Source organism: Octopus bimaculoides, chromosome 4, assembly GCF_001194135.2.
Source record: "Octopus bimaculoides isolate UCB-OBI-ISO-001 chromosome 4, ASM119413v2, whole genome shotgun sequence".
NCBI classification, from domain to species: domain Eukaryota; kingdom Metazoa; phylum Mollusca; class Cephalopoda; order Octopoda; family Octopodidae; genus Octopus; species Octopus bimaculoides.
Window position 1 is genome coordinate 23,033,201 of NC_068984.1, and position 17,118 is coordinate 23,050,318.

The following is a 17,118-nucleotide window of genomic DNA, read 5'->3' on the forward strand; positions in this document are numbered from 1 at the left end:
TAGACACATCCTCCTCTGCCCCATCTTTCTCAATCTCTTTCCCCATGTCTTCTTTCTTGGTGATGTTACATTCGCCACCATATTCTACTCAATACTACAGATTTGCTTGTCAATTGTTTGACCTTTGGGCATGTCCCTTGGTGGCTGACAACATATGCATCTCTGATCATGAGCAGTAGTGGAGGAGCATCATAGCCATGCGTTGAGAGGAATTCTTTGGGGTTTAAATAATTTATCACTAGAAGCATGGATGTTTCATTCAACAGCCTTAAACAAACCTTATTCAGGGACCTTTTGAGCAGGATGGGGCTCAATTCTAACTGGGCCCCACCATGTACTGTTTATCTTGATATGATGCTGCACACATATGGTTTGTGATGCATGTGCCTGGTGTACGCTTATCGGATGGGTAATCATGATGGGTATATTTGTACCTCAGTGTCACTTTGAGGGCATGCACTGCTCTCTCACTCAATAATAATAATGATGATAATTATAATAATATGCAATACCAGGCAGTGACTCTCATGGCTTCGGATTTTAACTGACTGGAGGTGTTATTATGTACATGCTTTGTCTTGGTATAAAAAGATGGACTACAGCAAATATTCTACTCAATACCACAGATGTTTTCCAGTTGCTTACCTTAACCAGTTGAGTATGTTCCTAGTGGCTGACAATATGTGCATCTCTTAACATGAGCAGGAGTAGTGGGAAAGCATCAAAGCCATGTGTTGAGAGAAATTCTTTGGGGTTTGAAGAATTCAGCTCTGGGAACATGGGTTTTTCGTTCATCATTCTTGAACTTATTGCAGCAGTCCTTTAATTTTTCTAAGCCCTTTAAAAAAACTTGGAAGGTTAGGTCTCCAACCAGGCCTTTTGAAATATCCTTAAAGCCAGGATCTTTTCAGCACCCCTCGTATCCTTCAAAGCCACTAAAGTGTGCATCATTGATACACTAGCATTGATTCAATCAATTACACACCTTTCACAAATTATATGACTGTATATTTGCGTCACCAAATCCTTATTATTGTTTTACATTGTTATTACTTACCTACTCTTTGTTTTGCTTCTTTCCTCAGGTACAAATGTGCAGTAGTTACCAGCATGTTGCACCTTGGTTTAAACTGCTTATCTACCCACACCGCTCATTAATGGACTGGTGCCGAATAAGCATTCGCAGGAACTTACGTTATTGCATAGATGACAGCATTAAAGAGTTGGAAATTCCTTTGGAACTTAAACATTTCCTATCACTCAAAGAATTCACATGATGCCAAACCCAGACCTATTTTAATATTTCATTTTATATTCTACCTTTTGCAGTTGGTACCATCAATGTGAAGGACAATCATTGCATTTGTCAATCCAATTTCTCTGAAGAACTGGAATGCCTAAATACTACAGCCATCCTTGGTGCTACACTAAATTCTTTCCTAATAACACCTGAAAAGCAAATTCTAATGCAAAACTGTAAAACTCTCAGTACGTGTTTGTGTGTGTGTATATATATATATATATATATATATATATATATATATAAATATACATATATGCATATATATAGTTGCTGTTTATTTATTTTGTGATACTGAACCAAAAAAGAGCTCATGACAATCTTTTGTTAGAAGTGTGTGTTGAGTCTGACACTCATTGATGTAACAGGATTACATATACACCCTATGCTCAAACGTAAAGATTTCATGCAGTCAACCAATCCACTGTATTGCATGCTTGACTGTATTCATCAATGCACTGTGAAATAAGTACATACATACATATATATATACATACATACAAATATATATATATACGTATATACATACATACATACATACATACATACATACATATATATATATATATATATATATATATATATATATATATACATATGAAATTTTATTTACCATATTGAGTACTCTCTCACTCACTGTCCTTTTACACACAAAAATATTGGTGTAAAAACACACACACACACACGTACATACGTAGCTACTTTTGAAGCAGTTACAAATAAGGAAATTAAGAAAAAAAATGAAAAGTCTTTCAAAATTCATATTTTTTAAGATAGAATTTTTTTTTTTTTAAAGATTTTAATCATTCAAAGAAGCTCTTGTTTGAAATTAAAACATAAGGTTTCATCTATTGTGATTGATTGATTAATTGATTTGATAATTGAATTAATATTGATGACAGTCTGGAATGTTATGATGGAGATAATACAATTTACAAAAAATATATAAATAAAAACAAAAAGCAGTTAAATCTTGTATACTTGTTGTTCTTCCTTTGATTTTTTTTTTTTAAACTCCAGACACCACAGGTCCTGAGGAAAGCTGATATCTTGAATATTTAGGTGATAATGCACAAGCACCGGTTACGTTGGACTGGACACCTTATTAGAATGAAGGATAGCAGGATCCCTAAGCAGATGCCATATGGGGACCTTGTAAGTGGAAAAAGACCCCAGTAGAAACCAAGGCTGCGATTTAAGGACATACATACATACATACATACATTCTCTTGTTCATTTACCCTTTTACTTGTTTCAGTCATTTTGACTGTGACCATGCTGTTTTTTGTAAGCCTAGTACTTATTCTATTGGACTCTTTTGCTGAATCATTAAGTTATGGGGACATAAACACACCAGCATCAGTTGTCAAGAGATGGCAGAGGTATACATACATTACACACACACAAACACTCATACATAATGATGGCAGTCAGCTCAGTAATGATTATAATTATTGCTTGTTAATGAGCTGCAATTTAAAGATAAATTTTCAACCTTGCTCATGATTTGCAGCTTTTACTGTAACTATTAAATAAATGTGTTCTGTTCACTGGAGGCTGCTTAATAATGGTAGTGAGAGAGAGAGAGAGAGAGGGGGGGAAGAGAGAGAGAGTGTGTGTGTGTACTCAAGAGGAAAGATTTACTTCTAAGTCTTTTTTTTCTCTCTCTTGTTTTCTGTTGAGAAATTTTTATTGGATGGCAAAAAAATGGAGAGGAAAGTGCATACAAAATATTTTGCATGTTCCTTCTCTTTGCTTTTTTTACTAGTTTTCCATATCAAGGCTCCAGTGTATTATTTAAATGTCTCAGTTAAATGCAATACACAATCATGACAGTTGGCATTGTGTACAAACATGTCTCTTTAGACTTCCAATAAAGAGATAAAGTTTCAAACATGATTGGCCGACATTGTCTTTTTTAAAGAGGCAATGATCTATTTTTACCCTCATCACAATCTTTTGTTCATGTAACATGGCCAACTAGACCAGTCTAGAAAGACAAACTTGTTTACAAGTTGATTATTGATCTTTTATAGGGTTTTCTTTCTCTGTACCTCACTTCAGTTTTGCATATCTAATGAGATTTGCTTTATATTGCTTGAACACATTAAGTGTATTTGTATCCCCTTTTGTCCTTTAACCTTTCACATGAATATTACCCACTGTTTTTACATTGAATTTAAGATAGTCTTTATCATTTAACTTCAAATTTTTCAGTGGGTATTTTCCCAAGAACATAATTCTCCATAAAACAGACACTTTGGAGTTCTTTTGTATTCTATGTGAACTGCATGGCCTGCCCACTTTGGTCTGCTACATTATAAGAAAGCTTCTGTGCATGCAACATTTGCTAACACCAAAACATCAATATTCCTTACAAAATTTCAATATTCCTTACATAGTCTCACCAAGATGTATGCAAAATTTTTCAATGTGGCTGTGTGGTAAGAAGTTTGCTTCCCAACCACATGGTTCTAGGTTCTGTCCAGCTGTGTGGCACCTTAGGCAAATGTCTTCTACTATTGCTCTGGGCCAACCAAAGCCTAGTGAGTGGCTTTGGTAGACTGAAACTGGAAGAAGCCCATCGTGTGCGCGTGTGTGTGTGTTTTGTTCCCACTACACCACTTGACAACCAGTGTTGGTTTGTTTATATCCCCTTAACTTAGCAGTTCAGAAAATGGGCCAACAGAATAAGTACCAGGCTTAAAAAAAAAAAGTACTGGAGTCGATTCATTTGACTAAAAATTCTTCACGGTGGTGCTCCAGCATGGCCACAGTCTAATGACTGAAACAAGTAAAAGAAGACACTTTTATTGAAAATGTTCCAACCAATTAACATGTTCATGTTCCACAGCCATAATATATAAGCAAAAAATACACACAGGCAAAATCATGTTTTAAAAATAAATATTTTATTGTCATTTTTTTAATTTATCATTGAGACAATAATGAAGATTATCATTTTCCAAAAGATATCCATGACTTCTGTGTTCTATCTGCAGTTTTGTCATTGAGATTTACATCCTTATTCAACACGCTGACAAGATATTTAAAAGAAGACACATTTTTTAAAATGTTAACCAAATACCATTATTTCTGGATCCACATGAACCTTTTCTCGGGCAAGATTGATAAAGAACAACAGTTTTAGCAAATGACCAATGAAATTTTATTCATAGGCATTTGAAATTTTTTTTTTATTGTGCATGACAACACTGGACAACAGTCACCAGTGTGCAAAAGATCTTTTATCATAAATGCTAAAGTGAGTAATTTAGGATTGTTTGGGGTTGAGTAAACTTATCAGTTGTGTAGTAGCAAAGGCCATTATTGTGGAAGCACATGGCTTAGTAGTTAGGATGTTGATCACATGATTACAAGATTGTGGTTTTGATTTCTTGACCAAGAATGCATTATGTTCTCAAGCAAAACATTTCATTTCATGTAACTCCAGTCCACTCAGCTGATGAAAATGAGTAATCCTGCAATGGATCAGCATTCCGTCCAGGAATAATATATGCACCATGGAAACAGGAAATTAGCCCTATGAATCTATATGATGATTTTGTAATGTTGCTTTTTTCTAGGTAGAGTTGTTGGCCCTACACAAGCCCAGTTTTACCTCTGGGAAAAGTTGGTTCAAATTATTCTGGCCTCTATCCTTTAACCTGTTCAGCATGGTAGATCCTACAAGGAGCTTGCACTCTGCTGGCATTATTAAGTGCTTCATACATTAGACTGTTTAATGGACTGCTCAAATAGAATTGCCAATAGCCATAACAATGAGTTATATGCGCTAATGCAGGCAAACCTTCTACAGGAAACTCCATTGAAAATATATACAATAGCATTTTCCTATTCTTTGATTCCCCCTCAACAACCAGCTAACAAACAAGTACTGTCTGTTATTATAAAATGTTCTGAAAGCTTCTACTTTAGCTGGAACAAATTTTATCATTATATTTCCTAACAATCATTTTGCTATATTTTATTTGATAGTTGAGCAGATTCAATTGCTATTTTCTAGGAAGCTATGTAGTCAAGCAACCACATAAAGTCTCCCTCATTGGCTTGTTATATTACTTGTATATTTGGGAGGATGAGATGAAACAATCTATTGATGATTGAAGCACCAGGCAAGCCACAACATGATACCTCATTGTAACCAGAACCTAACTGTTTGCCAAAATGTCTTTGCCATTGTAACCATGAATATCTCCAACAAATTCCACATAAACCACCTACACTCGGATATACTGCTGCAAACAACAACTTTTTAATTGAATGGGCAATGGTGCCTAAAAATAACTATAGAAAAATACATTACTAAATGTCCTTTCCAGGTGATGCTAGTAAGTTAGCTATGGCCTAGGTCAATGTGGCCGAAACCTATCTAAGTATCTCAGCTAGACACACAAACCAACACTTTTCATTGCTGACTGTTTTTTCTTCCTTAACACATTTGTGCAGAATCTTTATGAAATAGCCACTTAGTTAATTAACTACAAAGTAAGAGACAGGAAAGGTGGTAATTCAAGCAATGTTGATCTAAGAACATTAATAGAACAGGTGCTTCTTAATGGCAAGGAGAGCTCCCATCACCTTTCACAAGGCTCCTGAGAGTGGTGGGAGAAAGAGGGGGAGAAACTATGACTCATGGGTTATCTGCAGGTCAGACAACTGGTCCAAATGTCACAATAGAGAGAAGAACGTGACCAAAGGTATCCAAGGGCCAGAATATGGTGTTAGAGTGGACAATGGATTAAATCTACTACTCATGAATACATACATCTAACTGCTGCACAGTCACCATGCACCAAATTTCATTTGCATGATCTGGGCCAACATCATCATCATTTAACGTCCACTTTCCATGCTAGCATGGGTTGGACGATTTGACTGGGGACTGGCGAACCAGATGGCTACACCATACTCCAATCTCATCTGGCAGAGTTTCTATGGCTGGATGCCCTTCCTAACGCCAACCACTCTGAGAGTGTAGTGGATGCTTTTTACGTGCCACCAGCACGAGGGCCAGTCCGGCGGTACTGGCAACGGCCATGCTCAAATGGTGTTTTTTATGTGCCACCTGCACAGGAGTCAGCTAATGTTTTGTTCGCATGCCACCGGCACAAGTGCCAGTAAGGTGAAGCTGGAAACGATCGTGCTCAAATGGTGCTTTTTACATGCCACCAGCATGGGAGCAAGACCGCTGCTCTGGCAGTGATCCTGCTCGGATGATGCTGTTAGCACTCCACTGGCACGGGTGCCAGTCATCAAATTTGGTTCAGTTAACATAAGACTATAATAGTAGATATATTCCCATGGTGCCATGCCTGTATCAAGAATATATATGATACAATATCAAAATGCATTCTTGAAATTACTATCTTGCAAACTTGACCCTTTGAGCCCTGACCTCCTGAACCCTATTTGACCATACACATGGCTTCCTGATGCACACCACTGGTAGAGCGGTACTACGGTATAGAGAAAAATAAGCCATCCATTGGTAAACCGGTGTTATGAGCTCAAAGGGTTAATCTATACCAAAATAAGTGATGTCTGGACTTTATGAAATAATCAAGGGTTCTACATAGACTGACTACATTAGATTTTATTAAAAAGTTAGAGTTTATGATAAGTACCTTTTGAAGAAACGGTTGAGTTTACAGGACTGAAAATTCTTAATATAAACAGCAAGTACAAATAAATAATATATAAGTCAGCATCTTTAATATTTAATTAATCAAATTCTAGGCAATCTTGAGATAAAATTTAAGAGCATTTGAATTTTGATTAAGTTGATAGTTGAGATCTGAGGAAAGTAGATATAGAATATCAGCAATTACTCCTTTAGTGAAGAGATGGATCCTTCTTCAGAGAGGTGGACTGATCATTGGCAAGATGGGGCCTTCATTGGTAAAATGCATCTTTTATTGAAGAAATGGATCCTTCATTGGTAAGCTATGTTATATAAGGCTGTTGGATTTTCCTTCATTCTCATGGCAAACCACACTTATTGCACTTTCACTTTCAAATAGTTGGATATAATTAGTTTTAGATATATGTATATATATATATATATATATATATATATTTTTTTTTTTTTCTCTCTGCAACCAGGAAAAGAGATCAATCTGATTAATTTTAAATATTAATTAGCATCTTAACAGAGTTTGATAATTCACTCACTTTATCCACAGTGCACAAAAAAGTTTAACCAATACCTGATGAGGTATTCATAAATGCTGAAACTAGTCAGATTGACACACTCTTTTCTGACCTGAAAATAAAAACTTTTTTATTTAACCATAGTGATTATTTTTGTATAGTGATGTCAAATATACATTTACTAAAGAAACATGCATGTAAGTTTATCTTTACATCTCTAAACATGTGTATATTTGTGAGCATGCACTACAGGTGAATGCATAAATTTATATCCAAAATATCATGTGCAATAAATTATATGAATGTTTGAAATTAATTGTCACTTGGTCTAATGTATACATTTTTATATAAGAAACAAATAATCAGAAATAAAATTTTAAACTAAAAATAAAATACATAAAGAAATTCTTTTTTTCTTCTTTTTGCTTAATGAAAACTCAGATTCTCAGGTGAAATGAGATATGTCTATATCCACATACTTGTTTTTGACAGTAAATGTTGTATTTATAAAAAGCCAGAGGTTATTTGAATCTAAAATCACAAAAATATGTCCATTAAAGTTGGACACACCTATTATAGACAAATTACATAAATATCTCAACAGTGACAACATAAACTTGTTTCAAACATGCATGCTGTGTCTTTGTTTATCTTTCGTCTCCTTACTATTGTCTTTCACTCCCAGTTCTTCTTCTTCTTCTTCTCTCTCTAACTCATTCTCTTTCTCTCACTAGCTCATTCTCTCGCTTTCTCTTTCACCCTCTCTTTAATTCTGTTTTACTATGCTTTTACTCTCTCGTTTTTTATATATATGGTACAGGTGGTTGGTTAAGAAGCTTGCTTTTGCAACCATATGGTTTCGGATTCATTCCCAAAGAGTGGTACCTTCTACCATAGTCTTGAGCCAATCCAATGCCTTGTGAGTGAATCTAGTAGAGGGAAACTGTGCGGAAACCTGTCATATATATATATATATATATATATATATATATATATATATATAGTCACTATAAGGATATATAAACCTCTTATGAGGATTACTTCATCCAAGTGACACTGGTTTACTATATCATATTGTTGAGAAATATCTCTTCAATATAAAAATAGGTATATTATGAATATCAAATATTATTAAGTTAGAAAATGGATATAAATTAATGGATATAATTTAATTTATTAACATTTTTAAGAAGGCCTACAATTGTTTCAGTTCACACTCAATACAAATCACAAACATATAGAATAAAATGAGTTTGCATTTTGAATATTTAGAGTAAAATATCTTCAGGGCCAATGGACATTAAGGAAACTACATGCTGATCAATTGAGATTCTCCATCAGACTGCTGGAGAATTTCATTTGAAATCTTTTCATCCTTAATTATTCCCAGTACAATCACAGAATAATCAAACATGAAAGTAATGACACATATACTCCCATTGCCTATATTTTCTAACTTCAATCACATTGTCTATATAGACATATTCATTCATGAAACATCATAATTTTCAGTGGAGGCTCTGAATTCTAAAGAAAATCTATAGAGATAAACTTAAAAGTGAGAATATCACACTGCTAACATAACATAAGACAATGTATTGAATTGTAAACCTTTAATATACTTTGTAGTATATCACGGTTGCAAAACAAAATGCCATGACCTTGCCAGTGATTAAATATATATGTACCAGCTACCAGGAATGTGTTCAATATACAAATTGGACTATCTAATTATGTTACACTGCTAAATCTAGTGGGTATTTAAGCAATGTGTTCGTGGATTATTGATGGGTTAGATGAGGTGCTGATGAAAGGATAATAACCCTTGAAATATGCATATACACCCATTACCTATTTTTTGCTATCTTTGGTTATACTGTGTACAAAGATATATTCATTTACAAAACATTGTAATTTGCAGTGTTGGCTCTGAATTCTAAAAAAAAATCATCATCATCATCATGAAACATCCTCCTTCCATTCTGGTATGTGTTGGGAGCTTACTAGGCAGAAGACTGAACCAGGCTTCAGTGTCTGTTTTGGCATGGTTTTTACAGCTGGATGCCCTTCCTAACACCAACCACTCCACAGATGGGCTGAGTGCTTTTTGCATGGCACCAGCACAGGTGAGGTCAGTTTTGGCATGGTTTTTACAGCTGGATGATTTTCCAAATGCCAACCACTTTACAGAGTGGACTGGGTATTTTTTAAGTAGCAACAGCACTAGCAGAGTCACCAAGTAACTTTGCAAGACATGGAATCTTTAAGGGAGAGGGGCCATTGAGGGAGTGATCTTGTGCCAGATGATGAATGATTAGAGAGTGACAGGGAGACAGATCTATTGAGATAAACTTAAAAGTGAAAATAATGCACTGCTAACACAAGGCAAGACATAGTATCGACTTGTAAACCTGTTGTATACTTGATAGTTTATTATGGCTTCAAAACGAAATATCGTTGCCCTACTAGCAATTAAATAAAGGTAATGTCCTGATTCATTCATGCTGTAACTGTCTGAATTCTTAGATAACACTTTAAGATAGAAATTTATAAGTCTGTATTCCACCTTAGAGTATTGACAATCCCAATTGATGAGGACTATCAGTAGGATGGTCACTACTTGAGAATTCATACAATCTGAATGTATCACAAGCATACACTTCCATACACACAAGAGAATGCAAGTGTAAGGCAACTAGTGTGTTTGTATCAAAATACAAAGGATGACACAATGCCATCACTCAACGGAAGAAAAGTATTCCATGCTCTACATATGTCTACTACATGCATACACCAAACACTGTTATGACAGCTTGTATATGTATATGTGTGCATTCATCAGCAGAGGCAACAGTGACAACAGCAGCAGCATTTTAATGTGTACTTTTCTATGCTTGCCTGGGTCAGGCGTTCCATTTTTTGAATTTATGTGTGTGTGTGTATACACTTATGTACATACACTCACAGACATGTATGCACCCATATATGTCGATAGAATGATACTTCATCTTTAGTAACTCTTCCTTTTCTTCTTCATTGCAGGCAAATAACAGGTTCCAGTGTCCAATCATTGAGTTCTTGACCAAGTGGAGTGCAGGCTGCCTGACATGCACAGATGACTACAGCTCATTTACAGAGATGACACCATCAGGAACAGGAATGTGCACAAATGGCCGAAGAATTTTAGGGAACGAGAAACCAGCATTGAAGACAAACTATACACTGGCAGACCATTAACTGCAACCACTGACACAAATGACAAGCATTTTGGAGGCATGTGTCTTGATGGTTAGGGTGTTAACCTCATGATTGTAAGATTTTGGTTTCAAATCCTGGACCTGGCAATGTGTCTTCTTGAACAAAACCCTTCATTTCACATTGTTCTAGTCTAATGAGTAATCAAACTTGATTAAACAGAAAACTGAGAAATCCTAAATTTCACTCCTAAGCTATTAGTGTGGTTCTGTGTGTGTGTGTGTGTGTGTGTATATATATATATGTGTGTGTGTATATATATATATATATATATATATATATATATATCAACTTTAAATAGAGCTCAAAGCTGATCCATTGAAAATATTTTATTACAACAATAATAATAATAATAATAATAATGATGATGAAATTGACCTATGAACATTTCGATGGAACATCCAGAATGATTAATACATATCATAAAATATTATAAAATATAGGATACTCCTTCTCCTCGGGGTCCCATTATTATTGCTATTATTATTATTATTATTACTAGTAATATACAGCCAATAAAAACAGAAAACATTCAAATCCAATTTTTATATTTGACCCATGAAAATATACAAAACAGGATGAAAAGGTATTAGATGGCACACAACCGTTCATCCCAAATGTGCAAGGAACGAGCAAATGGCAAATCAACTCAAACCCCCAACCACTCCGAGAGTGTAGTGGGTGCTTTTACATGCCACCTGCACTAGGGCCAGTCAGGCAGTACTGACAAGATATATATAGATATATATATAATTAATCAATTAAAAAAGTGGAGAAGAAAAACAGAAAAAAGCATCAATGCGAAGACATGGTACATGCAAAGTATTAATAAGATGCTCAGAGAAGGAAAGAAAGAGTGGTTGTTTTACATTTTGAGCAAAGCTCTTCTTCGGAAACAGGAGACATGGGAAAGTCCAAAAGAAAATGAAGAAAGAGGAAAAAAATCACCAACAATCCACATGTCATTACAGCATATGTATATATAATTGTTTAATAAACATATTATATATTTTTATGAGCTACTAATAGTTTCATACAATGACAACATCTCAGACAACATTTTTTAACACATCTGGTGTCTTCGTGTAATCCTCAGGTTAGCCTTCACACAATGCCCAGGCTAGACTGAGGATTGTGTGAAGGCACCAGATGTGTTAAAAATGCTGTCCGAGATGTTGTCATTACATGAAACTATTAGTAGGTTATAAAAATATATACTGTGTTTATTAGATATTTATCTCACATTAGATGGAGTACCTTTTTTGTTAATATTACCATCACAGAATAGTACACTATATATTTGTGTGTGTGTGTGTGTATATATATATATATATATCATCATCATCGTTTAACGTCCGCTTTCCATGTTAGCATGGGTTGGACGATTTGACTGAGGACTGGTGAAACCGGATGGCAACACCAGGCTCCAATCTAATTTGGCAGAGTTTCTACAGCTGGATGCCCTTCCGAACGCCAACCACTCAGAGAGTGTAGTGGGTGCTTTACACACACACACACATATATGCACTCACACACACACACAAATGTAGATATATTCACAAACACATGCATATACATATATTACCTAGGCCTTAAATGTGTTCAACTTTGTGTATGGCTATGTCCTTTGGTTGCTGGAGATGACACCTAAAGAGGCAGGAAAATGTATCCACAACTCTCCTCATATTCCCTGACAATAAGCTTGTTGTTTTCCTTAATGGTTCATCAATTGGAAAATTCTTGAGTCTTGAGATCATCTCCCCTTTTCAGATGGAGCTTAGTCTTAATTGTCATTTGGTAATTAAGACACAACCTCTAGAATTAGAGATCATCACCATCATCATCATCATCATTTAACATCTATTGTCCATGCTGGCATAGGTTAGACCGTTTGACCAAGGCTGGTAAGCTGAAAGGCTGCACCAGACTCCAGTTTGATTTGGCATGGTTTTCTAGGGCTGGATGCCCTTCCTAATGCCAACCACTCTGAGAGTGTAATGGGTGCTTTTACGTGCCACCAGCGTGAATGCCATTTGCATGACACCAGTATCTGCCATGATTGTGATTTTTCTCAGCTTAATGGGTCATCTTTTCATGCACAACATAATGCCTAAGATCTCAGTCATTGCCTCTGTGAGACCCAACACTTGAAAGGAACTCAGCCACTTTGCATCCCTGAGGCCCAACGCTCAAAAGGAACTTAACCACTTTGCCTCTGTGAGGTCCAACGGTCAAAAGGTGCTCTTTATGTGCCACCAGCAGAGGTGCCAGTTATATGATACCAGCATCAACCATGACTATGATTTCACTTGGCTTGAAGGGTCTTCTCAAGCACAGCATATTGCCAAAGTACTCAGTCACTAGTCATTGCCTTTGTGAGGCTTCACCACTTCGTCCCATGTCTTCCTGGGTCTACCTCTACCACAGGTTCCCTCCACAGTTAGAGATTGGCACTTCTTTACACAGTGGTCCTTGTCCATATTCATCACATGACCAAACCAGTGCAGTCATCTCTCTTGCACACCACATCTGATGCCTCTTATGCCTAACTTTTCTCTCAAGATGCTTACATTCTGTCGAACATGCACACTGATATTGCACATCCAGTGAAGCATACTGGCTTCATTTCTTTCAAGCCTACACATGTCCTTGGCTGTCACAGCCCATGTTTTATTGCCATGTAGCATAACTGTTCACACACAGGCATCATACAATCTGCCTTTCACTCTGAGAGAGAGGCCTTTGTTGCCAGTAGAAGTAGGAGCTCTGTGAACTTTACCTAGCCTAATCTTATTCTCACAGCTACACTTGCAGAACATTCATCTCCACTACTAACTTTGGTCACCTAGATAATGGAAGCTATCTACTACCTCTAGCATGTTCCCCTGGCAGTTGATGGAGTCTATTTTCTGCACATTTTCTGTGTTTATTGTACCTGTGTCTCTTCCACATACAAAAGCTAATTTCCCTGTTAACCTTCCTCTAATATTGCTGCACCTTTTATGTGTCCAAAGCTTACATCAGGTGCATCTTATGGAGTTGCTACCAATGCCTTTTCAACAAATCGAGCAGGGCCCTCTACCTGAAGGGATTTGTGATTTGTCTGCCTTCTTACTTAATAAAACTTTGGTTTTTGCTAGGTTAACTTTAAGACCCTCCAATTCTAGAGTTTGCTTCCATACCTGGAACTTCTCTAGTTTTGGTAGTGATTCAGCAATAAGAGCAAGGTCATCAGCATAGAGATCCCATGGGCAGCCTGTCTTGAATTCCTCTGTTATAGCCTGGAGGATTATGATGAACAAGAGGGGGCTGAAGACTGATCCTTGGTGAACCCCTACTTGTACCCTGAATCCTTTGCTGTACTCATTGCCATCCCTTACCTTACTGGTATCATTCCTATACATAGCTTGTACAGTTCTCATCAACCACTTGTCTATCTCTAGTTTTCACATTGACCACCAGATAAGGGATCAGAGGACTCTGTCAAAGGCTTTCTCCAAGGCAACAAAGGCAAGTACAGAGGTTTATGTTAGGCTCAGTACTTCTCTTGCAGTTGCCTTACCAGAAATATAGCATCAGTGGTGCTTCTCCCTGGCACAAAACAAAACTGAATCTCATCTAGGCTAACTCTCTCCCTAATTAGTTGGGCTATGACTCTTTCCATAACTTGCATAATTTTAATAAATCAAGAACTTACTGTATTTATTTATGTTGTTCAAATACGTGCCAGTGGCACATTTTTGCTTATATACATACATGTACTTATGTATGTGTATATATATATACATATATCATGATCATATATATATATATATTATCCTCATCATCATCATCAAATGTTCGCTTTCCAGGCTGTCATGGGTTAGACACTTTAACTGAAACTGCCAAGCCGAAGAGCTGCACCAGGGTCCAGTATGACTTTGACATGGTTTCTATGGATGGATGCCCTAGACCAACTTATCTTATCTGTGTATATCTCAGCATGTGTGTCTGATAGGTAGCCAGAAGGTAAATCCTTTGAGAGAGAAATCAAAGGTTTGAGAGCTTATTTGTACTAAATGGCTGGTGGGAGGCAATATGGCTGCCAGAAGTAAAAGCCATGCTTGTATCTTAGTACTTAGCGGTCTATGGGCCAAATTTAATGAAAGAGCAGACAGATAAGCAAACATCAAAGCAGATTCATAGCACTAACGAAGAGAATGACAAACATCAAAGCAGATTCATAGTATTAACAAAGAGAATGACAAGAGACAGGAGAGACAAAGAAAACATAAGTTACATTAAATTAAATCAAGTTAAATAAATTAATCAATGCACACACACACACACACACATATTTCATTATTTTAACATCTACTGTGCTTGCATTGCTTAGTTAGCATAGACTGAAGCAGATTTTCTACACTCAGATGCCCATCTTATAACCAACATTTGCTTACAGTAATCTGTTGCCATATCACGGTTCACCTATCATGGTTCACCTATCGCAGTTTATCATTTAAGCTTACATCGATTCCTCCATGGATTTGTTTTGCATTTATAATAAAATAAATGTATATAAATTATAAAAATATTAAAAAAAAAAAATATGTGCATCAGCATGGCCGCAGCTCTGAGCTGAAACTTTGAAATGAAATGAAAGTACAGAACCGTTTCTACTTCGCGGATTTTCACCTATTGGAGTGGGGTGGGGAGCAGGTTGGAACGTAACACCTGCAATAGGTGAGTGAGTGAGTGAGACATGTTTTTTGAAAAACATTGAAAATGAGTGACATTGCAGTGTTAAGACAAGATGCAAATAGACAACAATGCACATACATGTATGTGTATATATATACATACCTACACATACACACACACACATGTCTATGTACATATACATATATGTAAACAAATCACCAGTAGTTCATATACCCAAAAAAGAAACACACACAAAAGCATTAGAGCAGTAGGGTATTTTTCAGGAAGTTAAAAGTTACAGCCAGTCATAGAGTGACCATTGGTTTCACACCTATACTGCTAAGTGCTTTATAGATGCAAAACCAATGGTCACTCTATGACTGACCATAACTTTTAACTTCGAAAAGGATATATATGTAAATGTGTGTGTATATGTATATATATCATCATCATCATCATTTTATGTCCATGTTCCATGCTAGCATAGGTGGAACAGTATCACAAGGGTTGGCCAACCCAAAGCCGGCACCAGATTTCTGTGACCGTTTTGGCAGGATTTTTACAGCTGGCTGCCCTTCCTAACACCAACCACTCAGTGGAGTGGACTTAGTACTTTTTATGTGGCACAAGCACAGGTGAGGTGAGTAGTGCTTTTTGCATGGCACAAGCACAGGCGAGGTCAGTTTTGGCAAGGTTTTTACAGTTGGATGCACTTCCAAACACCAACCACTGGACTGGGTGCTTTATACGTCTTTTTTGATATCCAGTTTGCAAGATTCTTAATGTGAAATCATATGCTGAAATAAATTTTGTTGTGTCTACGGAGAGTCATTATGCCAATATAATTAACATACACACTGGTTCAATTCCACTCCTTTATTAGTAGTCAATTAGTTAAATATCCAACTGATTTGTTTTGCTTCGGTTTGTCAAAGCTCTTCTGTTGCTATTTGCAAACATTTCAATGACTATTGATTTGGTCCATTATAGAGGCCACATTTGTCTGTTTGAGATTTGTCATGTGTGTGTGTACTTGTGTGCGTACATATGTATGTAGGTATATATTGTGTATGTATGCATGTATGTATTCTATATATTCATGGTTGTTTGTGGGGGGGGGGGTATGTGCTTGAGTGTGTACTTCTTCTTCCTTGTGTGTACATGTTTCAATGTACCTATGCATATGAGTTTGTGTGAATATGCACATGAGCCTGTTGTGTATACATGTGTGCCTATATGGAAATAAATGAAGGTTCATGACAGAAGGTTTGGCAATGATGTTGTTCTTAATGATGTTGATGATGATTATATTTAGATACATAGATAGATATATAAAAGTTAGATAAGGCCAGTGTAGGGGATTACCCCGGGTTTCATGTCCATGGATATGAAACCCAGGGTAATCTCACAGACCAGCTTTGCCTAACTTTTATATCATATGTTGCTCTATAACTTAGAGTGTGCTTCTTTTTCGGATTTATGCTTTATATACATATGTATATATATATATATAATACCATCTCCAAAGGAATGCTATATGTATATATATATATATATATATATACATAACACGGGTATCTGACACCAAGAGTATATACGGATATTCTATCGCTTAATCAGTTATTACAACCACTAACTTTGCTAGCCTTTATATATACACACACACATATATATATATATATATATATATATATATATATATATATATA

General features: G+C 36.1%; 1 protein-coding gene across 8 annotated transcripts in view; it reads left to right on the forward strand.

The window, feature by feature from the left end:
* Positions 1-2,276, forward strand: part of LOC106876760 (serine/threonine-protein phosphatase 6 regulatory ankyrin repeat subunit C) — a 72,025-nt gene extending 69,749 nt beyond the window's left edge. For 7 of the 8 annotated variants that reach the window (XM_014925487.2, XM_014925452.2, XM_052966942.1 and 4 more), the window contains one exon: positions 1,086-2,276. In XM_014925487.2, coding sequence (XP_014780973.1) covers positions 1,086-1,277 — 192 coding nt within the window. In that variant the 3' untranslated portion in view covers positions 1,278-2,276. The remainder of the gene's footprint in view (positions 1-1,085) is intronic. The other variant, XM_052966946.1, reaches the window with a different exon arrangement.
* Positions 2,277-17,118: the final 14,842 nt, after the last annotated feature.